At 44.6% G+C, this 13414-nt stretch overlaps 1 protein-coding gene across 1 annotated transcript in view; it reads right to left on the minus strand.

The window, feature by feature from the left end:
* CASZ1 (castor zinc finger 1) overlaps positions 1-13414 on the minus strand; it is a 49742-nt gene that overhangs the window by 13256 nt on the left and 23072 nt on the right. Inside the window, exons 8-13 of the mRNA XM_035901847.1 lie at positions 12368-13236; positions 10316-10457; positions 9046-9109; positions 6363-6535; positions 2831-2953; positions 1104-1439 (exon numbers count right to left, since the gene is read on the minus strand). Of these exons, the coding sequence (XP_035757740.1) occupies positions 1104-1439; positions 2831-2953; positions 6363-6535; positions 9046-9109; positions 10316-10457; positions 12368-13236 (1707 nt within the window). The remainder of the gene's footprint in view (positions 1-1103; positions 1440-2830; positions 2954-6362; positions 6536-9045; positions 9110-10315; positions 10458-12367; positions 13237-13414) is intronic.

Here is a 13414-nt window from a genome sequence, read left to right on the forward strand (position 1 = left end):
TACCCAGAGACCACCAGACTCCACCAGCCCTAGTATCTAAGCTGTAATGCCTAACCTGATCCTGGACTCCTGTGTCCTCCTGCAAACTACCTAACTTCTGTGCCTCTTTCTGTCTATGTAACAGAAATAACACCATCATTGCAGCAACACCGTGAAACTTCTTTAATGTTTCAAAAGAAGTTCAACAATGTTATCTTACCTGCTGCCAGACACCTCTATTGTGAATTACTTCATAACCTAACACTACAAGACCAGAGGCACAGAATTTCAGGAGACTCGTTACACTTGTGCCAAAGTTCAGCCAGGACAGCAAAACTTCAACAACTCTGAAGTGAGAGAGAATTGCTCCCTATTCCTTGAGCTGCTGAGAGACCCATTCCTGGTAAGGCAGAGTCCAAGCACTTGTGCCCCCTCCACTATCTGACCCCCAGTATTCTTCACTGAAAAAAAAAAATGCAGCTGTATCATACTGAGTTACAGATGGCATTCCTAGGAAAAGGCCATAGAGCTTACTGGGGACAAATCCAGGAGAAATCCAGCAAGCTTCCTTTTCAGCAGTCTGTGAACATCTACTCTGAGGTCTGTGTACTCTGCTGCAGTAACACCTCACCTTTGCATGACTGAGCACTCAGTTGCCCACAGATTTTTTCTCAAGTACAGAAACTCATGGCAAGTCTCAGACTTGCAGCAAGATCTGGAGGTGGGCTAGTCAGGTGTCATGCGGAAAACTTTAAAGATGCTACGCTTCTTCCGTAGCCTTCAGGGTCTAAAATACTGCAAAGACACATGTATTTCTGTACACCTCTCATGAGGTATAAAAATGCTTCAGTGATATGTCAGCAAGTTTATTTCTCCTTGAAACTCATACCTAAAAGTGCTCCCAGATGTACTCAAAAATCTTTTTTTTTTCCCTAGGATAACTGAAGGTATTTTCTAGACTTTATGAAAGTGAATTGTCTGTGAGATAAAGCCCAGAGTACTTCCTAGACAGAAGGTCTCTCAGTGGGTGAATACAGCTGTAGTACTACAGCTGTGAGGAGTGGTAAAGAGGGGATTGCAAGGCTGGAGAGGACACGAAGAGGCAAGCATCATCCACAACTTACTTCTCCTGGAACTGGAGAAATCCGGGTTTGACCTGAGGCTTGGCGTTCTCCAGGGAAGTCGTTGCCAAGGGCGAAGTTGCCAGGTTAGGCACTGATGCTGGGATCTGAGGCATCTGGGGTATGGTTGAAGCCAGCTGCTTCCAAGCTAGCAGTGTGGGGGCAGAGGGCACAGTAGCTGGACTTGGAGTGGGCACGTCAAGGGCAGGAGCACTTGCCATGGTGACAGAAGTAGCAGATGGTGATGAAGGGGCCAATGAAGCCTTATTCTCAGTAGTAGTTGAGAAGGGAGACTCAGAGTTACTTTTCACAGTTCCACCCTCAGTTCGGAAGTGAAAACTGCAAAAAGACAGGGTGATTCAGACATAAATTCTTGACCATTGCATATAACTTGATTAAACATCAACAGGAATGTGGCAGGAGTCAGCAAACAAATTAGCTGAGGTTAAATCCTAAAAGGGGCTCTGCAGACGTTGTGGAAAGATTTAGAGGCCTCCTAGACTGTCTGTGAAGAGAAGGGAATTAATTAAGAGGCGTGGAGACAGAAAGGTGCAGTAACATGTTGAAAATAGATGGAAGAATTGCTGCAGTCAGTAAGCTCAACATGCCTATGAGGGCAGCTTCCCATCGCTGTTGTGCAGTTTGTAGTAGCAAACCACAGGGAACTATCCGATGCCAGCAACCAACTGTGCTATCAGATCTTTCTGTCTTAAAATCTGCAATGTCTCCTTCCCTTTACACCTCTTCTGAATCAGTCATGTGGCCAGCTGCTGAAGGCCTCATTCATTCGTTACTCGGGCAAATCTTCCATTGCCTTTACAAGGAACACAGGGTGGTTCTGAACTGAAGACTATGCTCTATAGAAATTTGCAATAGGGAAAATTTCCAATATCCCACCTTGCCAGTCCCCTCACTGTAACAGTGGGAGCAGACCTTAAATTCATTCTTCACCCAAGAGTCATCTAGAGTTCTGAGTGTGCTGCACAGCCTCTGTAATACAGGCTCTATTATCTAGCCTACAGTTCTGGCTACCAACTCTGGGCCAGTCTGCTACTTTCCAAAATAATGTCAAATGAGAAAGGGTTTACAGTATAGAACATGGCAAGGTGAGGAGGAGGTTGCCATTGGGCTGGACAGTTTGACTGCTTCATTTCAAGATCCTTATCCACACGATGTGAAACTCTTAAACAAAACCATATAAACTAAGGGCTAGGGGAAACTTGTTAAAAGACATTTGTCATGACAAGACAAAGAACAATAAAATGCTTTCTACACTCCAGTGATGGGGAGCTCCGTTTCTGGAGCTCCACAAAAGTCTCCATCCTGTGACAATGGTTGGGTTTACAGGATTCTCTCCTTCCCCCATTTTCTTATTTATTTGTATGGCGTATTTGTGCACTGTGAAAAACATGGGTCTCCTTGAACACACTGCCAAGTAGGCTATGGAAGAACACATATGTCCAATTCTCAGCCTTACCAACACTGTGAGAGACACCTCTTTTCCATAAGTTGAGCACATTTATTGTGAAATCGAATTAAAGAGGACATAGCGTGCTGCAAAAATCTTGGCTGAGCACATTTACACAGGAAGCATGTGGGTGCCCAAATTGCTGCCGTCAGGACTGCCCCCGTTCCTGCTCTTGAACAGAGTCACTCAGTAAGGTCTCTCCCCTGCAGTGCGTGTGTGTAGAGTTTTCTCAAGGTTTCCCAACTCACGCTCTCCTACTTACTTGGCATGCTTGATGGCTCCATCCAGGGTGCTGAAGAGGGCACCGCATTCCTCCACCACACAATGGAAATGCACCTTATGGAGAAAGTCGCACTGTGCATCGCAGAAATCCTTGGTACCAAACCTGGCCAAAGCAGACAAGCAGGCATCTTATGGAGGGCCCCAGAAGAGAAGCAGTGTTGGAACAGACATATTTTCTTTGTTTTTCAACTCTACTACCATTCTGTTTTCTAACATCACTGTCTGTACTGCACAAACAGCGCTGCTGGCATTGTTGCATGATTAGTGCCTGTTATATAGATCTGAACATGTAGAACAAGAACCCAATTTCTCTCCAATTGAACTTGACCAAGAAACTCCCATTCACTTTTAGTGGGAGCAAGATACAAAACTACTCTGAAACAAAAGATGAAAATCATTAAGTGTTCTGGAGTGCCTATGTACAAAAGCCAATGCTCTGAGAAACAAGCAAAGGTTAGCAAATTAAGGGAAATCCAGACCAAGAGGACACTGCTGAAACATTACAGGTTGGGTTTTTTTTCTGTTTCAAGCTACTGGGAGTAGCAAAAGGGAAGAAACAACAGTGGTTCAAGGGAATCTAGATCCACCTTGAAACAACAGGATATCACATACATGGGAGAGACAAAGTATCACCTACATAGCAATTACAGCCTAGTGTGCACGAATACCGAAAAGTGCAATCCCTGGAGTACAGAAGAAACAATGCTGAAATGCAAAAAACAGAGCAAAAGCCATCATCTAAGATATGCCTCCTGTCATCTTGGAGGAAATGGTCAAGAGAGCAAAAACAACTCCGCAAGGTTTCACTGGTCATCCACTGCTGAGATTCTCCAGGCTTAAGAGCAGCACAAATACATGTGATTTCAGGAAACTCCAGAATCACAGGGAACTGAGAAATCAAGTGAAAAACAGTGGCAGGAAGGATTTGAAACTTAACAGGGGAATCTTGCATAATTAAGATACAACAAACTACAATTGCTCTGATGAGCAGGAAAGCAAGAAACAAACAGCAGCCCGTGTGGTCCCAGGAGGGACCTCTTCACAACTTGAGGGTAAAGGAAAAAGAAAAAAAGCTTGCACTGGAGAAGGAAGGTCAGTGGACACAGAATACATGCAGTCAGTTAAGGCTTGCAGGGAGAAGATGAAGTAAAGGTGCAGTAAGACCATAAGACACAAAGTTACTGTAAGCTAAAAGGGTTGTTTTATCAGGGACAAGAGGTATTGTCCTTAGAAAGAAGGTCCTATAAAAATGGGAGGTGATGAGTCAAAAATGGCTACCTTATAAAATTTGCTTTGGATAGGAAAACTGAAGACAAAGCAGACAATTAGGGATAAAATGAAGACCTTCTAGAAGAGCAGATAAAGGGACTGGTTGAAAAATATAAATATGCACAAATCAGCCAGTCTGGATGATGTATGTCCTGAAGTGCAATGGAAATTAACTCACAAACTGATTGCATTACTATTTGCTATTTTTTAAGCCATGGAGAAGAGGGAGGTACTAGGAAAAAAAGAAAATATTTTAAAAACTAGGTACTGATTCTTTCAGGGGAAAAAAAAAAAAAGACAAGTGATCTTTGGCAATTATCATACCTCTAGTCTTAACTTCTCCTTCCAGTAAAGTAATGGAACAAATATTAAGAGGGAGGAGAAAATCATTAAACATCTAGAGGATAAAGGAACCATGAGCAATAAACAGCATCAGGATTATAAAGAATAAATCTTGCCAGACAAATTTAATTGCTTTTTTTGATAGAATTACAAAATTAGTGGATGAAGGGATGCAATATATTTGGATTTTAGTAAAGCATTTTGATACAGTCTCACATATGCTTAGAATTAATTCAAATTGGCCTGGATGTGAATGCTACCTCATGGACTGAAAACTGGCTGAAGGACCGTAAACAAAGGCTAATGATAAACAGCAACGTATTGAGCTGGGAGGAGGTATCTTGTGAATGCTGCAAGGATGACTTTGGTTAGGTCTGAGCTTATTTAACATCTTCATTAGTAATCTAGGAGAAGGAGTAAACAGCGTGTTAATGAAATTCACAGAAGATACTAAACTGGGAGGAGTTGGCAACACCAGTGCAAGAAGAGAAAAACAACACAGAGAGGCCTTGCAAGACAAGGGAGAAGGTTCAGAATACAAGAATCATATTTGGAAACATGCAGCTAATACATCTGAGGGGCAGGGGGTGTATTTTTATACATGGGGGACTCATGAGAGCACCATTAAAAGCAATCCTGTGTAACAGTGGATGGTAAACACGATGCATATACATATGCAGTATAGATGCAAACAAGGTAGCACAATTGTGAGCTGCATATATGGGAGCAGGAAGCTCGTTATGTCTGGTGTGGTGATATAGGAATGGCAGCCCAGTTCTGCACCCATTCTGGGAAAAGCAAGAACGACAACAGCAACAACATCAGCAGCAGGCTGAAGGGACTAATTTACAAAAGTCAGATTAAAGGAAGTAAATAAGCTTGGTTAAATGGTATGCTAAAAGTCTGTGACTATCTGAAGGGGGTGAACTCCAATTGCGGAGAGGAATTATCTGCTGCGGTTCAAGGGGATATAACCAGGAGAACTGCAACAGAATTACAAAAAGGGAGATTCAGGCTGCATACCATGAAAAAAATTGTGACAGTGAAACATACTGGGTGGTAGAATAATGCTCCCAGAGACAAGAAGATAGCCACACTGCTTGGCATAATTAAAACTAGGCTGGACAAAATGCAGATGGACTGCAGGGAAGGATCTCACACTGGCCAGGGGCAGATGGACTAGAAGACTTTCTAGTCTTCTCCACTGAAGTCTGTGATTTATGAAGCGTCCACAGGCATTTGTAGGCAACTTTCTGTGTCGGAGCACAAACCCATATGTGTCTGCCTGGGTGTATCTGTGTATACTCAAAGCATGTGTCTGTCTGGGCATGTATGTGCATGCATCTGTGTGTGGGTGAGTTTTGTATCTGTTCCATTTTCCTTTTAAGCCTCCTTGTCTACAACAAAACCAGCAGAAACAATCCCAATTCCCATACCCCTTTATAATCCTTGTTTTCTTTCAGTGGCCTACTCCTGTGATCAGACGAAATGCATTTTAAGGCTTCTGTGATCTGTGTGCAACAACTAAACATGGTCCAACAGAAGTTCAGTACTAAGAGCAAGCTGCAGTGGGGATGTAAAGACTTGCAGATTAGGGATATAAAGAGGAATCTGAGATAAAGTCTAGGCTTAACAGTACTATGTGAAGACCTGTGCTCATAGTTGGCTCTCAAGATCCTTTTGCAAAATAATTCTATGATATTTCTTACAGGACATTGACACCTACTGCAGCCAGCCGGGACTGAGAGCTATTTAGTCCTCCAGAAGGTGATCAGCACATCACAGAATCAGGCCTTTAAATCCAAGAGAAATCTGTATTCAAGTGTCAACTAACGAGCCAGACACTTTGCAAAGGAAATAATTTTCCCTTTCCTCTATTCCCCGTTCCGTGCTCTCCTTACCGGTGCAGGTACATCTTCCATGGCTCAGAGAGCTTCTCCTGGACAAGTGCCTTCACTGCCTTGCCCAAGTACTGTGTTGGCTCTCCAGCCCCAGCCTGGCTGCATCTGGAATAAGAACATAGACACTGCATCAAGTCCAGTACACAGCCGTGGACACTGCCAGTCCGCATATGCTCAGGATTGCCCACGGAAAGCTGTGTCTTCAAAAATTAAGACAAGAAGTCTCCACAGGCTGCCTCAGATGCATCAGCAAAACTTAGTAACACCTCAGTCTTCTGCATCCCTCACCCAACTACCACAAAGTACTCAGGTGCCCATCAATTCAATATTATTTCATATTAATTCATGGCTCTTGTGTAGAGTAATGAAGCATCATGTCTATTTTATACATGGGGAAGCTGAGGTGAAGAGAGACATACCTTGAGTATAGAAAGTGTGTAGGCTTAAACATTAATAACCCTATCTAGGTCCTATGCAATGCTGGTCTCTTAGTACAGAGCTGGTGATAGAACCAGTAAGCTCTAGTTTATTTAGAATCATCTTATCCCAGCCACAAGGATGTCTCCTTCTCTAAAGTGACTATCAGTTACGTTTGGGGAGGGAGGGGGAAAATCTCATTCAACTGGGGAAAAATTCAGGCTCCACTTAAGTTCCTGGAAAATTCTTACTAACTTCAATAAAGAAATTCTGTCACTTTCTGTGCTAAATGGACATATCCTCCACAAAGCAGGACTTAGACTCACAATTTGCCTTGCGTGAAAGGCTTCAAACAGATTCTACACAGAGAAGGTTTAGAGGTCCAGGCGTATGATGTGCAGGACAGAAAAAAGAAGTTACTTGAGTGCTTAGAGAGAAAATTTTCTTTCAGAATAAATGCAATTTCCCAGACCCTTTCTTGCTTTGTTGTGCTCTCAGTTACCTCCAGTAACAACGGTGAAATTCACAGCATGAATAAAATGCAGGATTGGGCCCAATACTTGCATTATAAACTCCACCCACTTGAGGATCTTGAAGCCCTTTATAAATATCAGTTAATTAAGCCTGACAGCCCCCCTAAATAAACTGCAATACGCTACAGGAACCCTGGCTATTTGAGGCTCTCTTAATGCCCCCTGAAGGTAAAGCCCCTGCTGCTAAGTGGAGACTGCAGCTCTTTATGGCTGGAGTCAGAAATTCAGGTCGTTGTTTTCCACTGGTGTTTGCTGGGCATTCAATTTCTTAAAGCGTTCTTTTTCCTAGATAAATAATGAAGGATTCCTCCACAAACAGAAATTGTGTGCAGCAAGAGAAACAAGCATGATATGTTCCTGAGCACACTGAGCTTGATTCTGCAATTCTTAGTCTTGGAAAAGGCTCCTTCAAATCGGAGGCCTCTATTCTTTCCTGGTTTATGTCATTGGTTAATCTCATTCCATCTTTAAAAAAGGAACAAACCTGAAGAACTCGTATTTTGTACCTGTGCTACACTTATTTTGCACAACATAAAGAATCTTATGCAGGGCTGCACACAAACAAATGCTTATTTCTAAGCATATGCTTAAATCTCATATTCTGGAGATTTTCAAGTGAAGTATCTATTGAAACAGAATCTCCCTCAGCTGGAGCCTTCAGAATGACCCAGGACCCCAGACAGCAGACTTACTAAATAAATTTACTCACTAGAGAAAGAGCTGCATATTTGGAATCACTAAAGGGACAATACACAGGAATGAATAAGAAATTAAATTTAAAAGGGAACATCAAAATCCCAGTGTAACAGAGAGCCAATGGAGGAGAAAAGTGGCATAAGGATAAATGCAGAAATTAAACACAGAGAAGAAAGAGTGATGAAATAAGAGAGAAAGGAGGTGAGAGATTACTAGGCAAAGTCACTTTGCCCTCTCTTGAGGGTTATATGGCCTTGATGCATGTAACGCCCAGAGCCAAGGGGATGGCAATAGTTATGCCTGTAAAACCTATCACACAGTAGAATATTAAAGCATGGCTCAAAGGCTGCCCTGATCTCTACTGCAGTTGTATACAACAGCAAAATTAATCTTGGTACAGTAGAATTTATCATGTGAAAGGGAAATACATATTTGAGATGATGTATAATTTAAGAAAAAAGTAAAGAAAAAGAAACCGTGCATTATCTAAAATAAATATTATAGAACATGGTAAAGGGGTCTCTGTTGGACACCATTACTCACACCAGAAAGACAGAAATTGATGATTTTGGCTCAAAACTTCTAATCTTTTTCTTCTTCTCTTTCATAAAAACAAATTATTCTCCTCCCCCACCCCAATGAAAGAAAATGTTTTAAAGTAAATAAACAAAATGAGTAACTATAAAAAGAGAGCGAGAGAGAGAAGTTGCCAGGTTCTGGAAATAAAAATGGGGGTTGAAAAAAAAAATATCTTGTGGAGCCCTCCTCTGTCTAGAAAGGATGAAGGGAAAAAAAAAAAAAAAAGGTGTCAGAGGCTGCAATATATTTCTTCAGCCAGTTCATTAAATTAATTCGTAAGCAGTGGCTCTGAAATTATACCCGATGAAAAATGGTCTCAAAATTTAAATGGTACAAACTCATCTTATTAGAGGCAAAACATTAAAAAACAAACGCATCTCTTCCCCCCCCTCCCCGCCATCGCAGCTTTAATTTCTCTTGGTGGGGGGAATGAAAGGAGTTTGATGGATGGCTCTTACCTTATTCATAAGCGAGGATAAAAGAGATGAATTTGCCGAGACTGTGTGGCCATTTGATTCATTACTGGAACACACAAACCAACAGGGTTTAGTTAAGATGTGCACAGGGACTGTGAGCACTGAGATTAATCCTTCTCCCTTCAAGCTGCCTCACTCCTCACCTGCTACATCCGGAGGAAGAGAATGATGCCCAGCCTCCCTTGGGCAGGCCAAACTCTTACTTGTGATAGCCAATCATGGAGAGAAAGGGTCCCAGGTTTGCAGAATTTAGTTCTTTCAGCTATTAAACAGTCCAGACCTCTTCCTCCGGTGTCCACACCATCACACCTTTTTATTAGCTGACTCACAACCCACCCCATGTTTTACTCCTTCATCCTGTTAGAACTTTCAAAAATATGCCACACAACCAGGAGGGATGCTGACAGAAAACTCATATTGCCAGCGACACAGGCCCCCTTGGCAGCAGAGAAGGAAAGACAACGATCCTTATGGCCAGGATGAAAGGCAACCTCAGTATTTCACATGCATTCGTTATAGTTCTAGTTGACTGCAAGTGCTGGGGTCCCAAATTGAGGCTTGTTTAAATGAAGTATGGAAAGGAATGTATACAGAGGTCAAAGCGGATCAGGCTCACTTATGCCTGGAATCAGTTCCTCTGCAGTTTTACACTCAGGACAATTCCCCAGCATTACTATTCTCAGTAAAGACGCTGGACAAGTAGGACACACGCTTTGAGATAGGTGCATTGATGTCTGCACAAGTGCAAAGATTCACCACCAGAACTACAGCTTAGCACACACCAGACTCAGACCAGAGTTAGCCTGAAACCCAATTATTTTGTGTGTCCAATTTCTCTGGAAGGTGCCCCTCTTAGACCTGATTCAATGCCCTATTTACAACAGTGCAAATGCTCCTGCTAAAAGCATGCTGAAGTGTGGCACTGGAGCAGCCTTCAAAAAAAAAAGCAGGAATATCTTAAGTGAAAGAAGGAGCTTTGCCAGTGGCTCATTTTTCAGAAGGGAGCACAAGAAGTGGGGCTTTTGTCAAAGAGTCAGTAGGTGCATGTAAGCCCCCCAAAAAGTCTGGAGAACATCCACTTGAGGGGGAGTAGAGAGAGCCTCCCTGCCTCCAGTTTGGAGGTGTCCAACTCAGCCACTGTGAAATTGCCTTTCATCAACATGTTGTGTCCTCTCACATTACAGGTATGGAAACTTCTCAGAGCTTGATGCTTAGACAGAACTAAGTGTGCCTGCCTGCACACGTCTCTCACCCATGATCCTTGACGCTCAGGTCCAAGCTGTGCTCCTGCAAGGAGTCCTGGCTGGTGGCAGATGATGATCCCATGGCCTCCGCAGGTTCCTGCTTCACCTGAACTGGATTGAACCGTCCGGGAGCTGCTGGTTGTCCATTCCCTGCTTGAGAAGACACAGAAATTAAATGCAAAAATTAAATGAAAACTGTAGGTCTAAAATGAGGTTTCAGTGGGAAATAAGTTAAATCACTAGGACCAGTGCATAAGTGGAAAAAGCAAAGAAAAAGTGTGGGGGGAGGGAAGTGCTGGGATTGCTGGTCAGCATTTATTGCCAAGCTGACATGATGGGTTCTGACGTCCACTCCAGCGTGGAAATTCTTCAAGTGATAATTATTGCAAAATTATGTCAAAGTTGTCCAGGCTATGGGCCCTTTAAAGGAGAAGGGCGGAAGGAGCGTGGGGGAGACCTGATTCCCTGCACAAACTGTCATAACTAATTTGCGGGGCTGCCTCTTAAGCGTTTATTAAAGACTCTGTTAATGCTGAGGCAATGTGGCAGCTTTCGACTGCTAGTCAAGCCCCCTTCCTCGTCCCCAACCCCAGCGTTGCCGTAGCGACAGCGATGGCCCGCCACTGCGCCTGCCCAGCAGGAGCATCTGCCCTGTCAGGGCTATCGAAGGTGACAGCCAATGGGATTGGCTCAAACTGCATGGCCTCTTGCCACTGCCACCACTTTGTCCCCACAAAACGGGGGAATTATTCTTTTTTTGGGCGGGGAGGTTTAGTGCTGAGCCCATGAAAGGAAAATTCAAATTAAAGGAAGAGAAAAAAAGAGGAAAGGGGGGAAAACAGGAGAGCAAATTAAAGAAAAAAAATTAGGAAGAACAGCGAAGAAAAAAGGAGGGAAAAAAAGTTGCTGACAGGAACATGTCTGCAGAGCTTTTTTCCACAATCCCCAAGTGACTAAAATATTAATTTACCCTCCGGCAGTACAGCTGACAGCGAGCTGCTTCTCAGACAGCAAGTGGCATTTTATTAAAAAATAAAGGAAAATAGTTCCCTCAATGACCTTTCTCTGCTTTAGGAAACAATTTTTCAAATAATAATTTTAAAAGTATGTGAAAGTTCCCCTCCCTCTTTAATCAGATCACTTCGTCCTACTCCCTCGTTTGCTCTTGGGTAGAAGAGAACATTGGCAGTGCTCACATACCCGTGGGCCAGCAGCCTGCGCTGGCCTTTCCACACCCCGGGGAAGGAGGCTGTGGGGCAGCCCAGTGCCACAGGGTGCTGCCAGGCAAAGCCTCCCCTCCACGACCCCACACTGCCTGCCATGAGCTGACCATGTGCAGCAGGAGACTGTGGAGGTACCCTGTGCTCCTGAGGGAGCCCAATGTCCCTCTTCTGGCAGGGCTGGGCACAGGCATACCTGCCCCAGGGCTAGGTGGCAGCAAGAAGAGCTCAGGCTGCCCCAGGGGACTTTCTCATTCCTGTCTTTTACCCCTCTCACAGTGCCGCTGCCCCTTGCAGCTCGGGGAGCTGCAGGGACAGAGAAGCACAGCTTGCAAGAACCGAACAGGAGACAGGTCCAGTTTGTGGACTGTACCAACACCGCCTCCAAACCCACAGCTGGGACAAACAGAGCTGGAGCGTTGTTTAGTGCTTAGGCTTAGGCTGCTGTATGGCCTGCAAGTACTGGCCGAGCTGCTTCTTCATTTCCATTTTTAATACAGTGCCTCTCTCTTTTCAGCCTACAATAAACTAGGTAATACACATGGCAACACTCTTCCTTCAGAACTGGTAAGAGCCTACTCCATTTGTGGGCAAAGCTGTGTTTCCTGCCTCTCTTCTGGCCACGTGGGTATAGCCAGGCTCCACAGGAAACCATGCCAAGACTGCCCTCTTCAAGGGTTAACTGGACATGACCAAATGTATTCTCCTACTTATGTTCCTTTAACTACCTCCTCCCCACCTCCAGTCCCATGGACAACTGGGTGGCTTCTCATTCACTCTCCAAGTCATCAGGCACTGCTCTTCCTCCCACCATGAGCACAACTGATGAGGGTAACTCACCTGCTTCAAGTGCCACAGAGGGCTTCAGTGCAGCTGCTGCCAGCCTGGCCATCATAGGAGAGATTAATCCCTTGCTAGCAGAGATCCTTTCCATTATAGATGCTGCTGGAGCTGGAGAAGAAGTAGCTGCTGGCTCTCCAGATCCTGAAATGGCCTGGGATGAAGAATCCGTAGGAGCAGATGATGTTGGATTGGTGCCAGAAGAACCAGCAGTCATCAGATTCGCTGAGCTGGCAGGAAGTGGTGTAGAGACCCGACTGGGGATGATGGGGAAGAAGGATCCAGCTGTTCCAGGAAGCGCTGAGTTGGAGAGTGCCAGGGCCAAGGGTATATTGCTGGGGAGAGCCTGGGAAAGCAGGCCAGAGATCTTGGTGGCTGGTGTCATGCTGTTGGCAGACTTGCTGGCCTGTGAGGAAGTGAGCTCAGCAGCAGAGGAGGGTGCAGCTGGGACTATGAGAGAAACGGAAGACTGTTGACTGGTGGGGGAGGCACTCAGGCTGGAGTTCTTTGAGCTCATAGCAGAGAAGTCAATAAGGTCATCATTACTGGACTCCTCTTGCTCATTATCCTTGGATCCCAGGAGAGAGGCAGGCAGGCCCAGCACTCCTGAGCTCCGGATGTGCCGACGCTCATGTTTGCGTTTATGGGAGGTCATCTGGCTGGTGGAGGTGAAGGTGAAGCCACAGCCTGCCCTTATGCAGTGAAAGTGGTTGGTGGCCTTGCTGTAGACACAGCCCTCATACTTGCATTCCTCATACTTGTAGAACTTCTTGAAGCCATCCTTGGCGTAGGCATCATCTTTGATGTGGTAGCTCTTGTGCTTCTCAATGTCACACTTGTTCTTGAAGGTGAATGTACACCCAGGTCGCCTGCAAGGGCATCGAGGAGGAGAGGGTGGTTGGCTGTGTGGGCTAGGAGCACAACGCAACTGCTGTCACCTGCCTCCCTCTGGGATAAGGACCAGAGCCACTATGAGACAATGGCCCTGGCTGCAAAGGGGCTAAGGGCCTTTATGTGGATTAACCTGTGACACCAAGGCAAGCAAAA

Source organism: Egretta garzetta, unplaced genomic scaffold, assembly GCF_000687185.1.
Source record: "Egretta garzetta isolate BGI_Z169 unplaced genomic scaffold, ASM68718v1 scaffold69, whole genome shotgun sequence".
In the NCBI taxonomy this organism is placed as follows: Eukaryota; Metazoa; Chordata; class Aves; order Pelecaniformes; family Ardeidae; genus Egretta; species Egretta garzetta.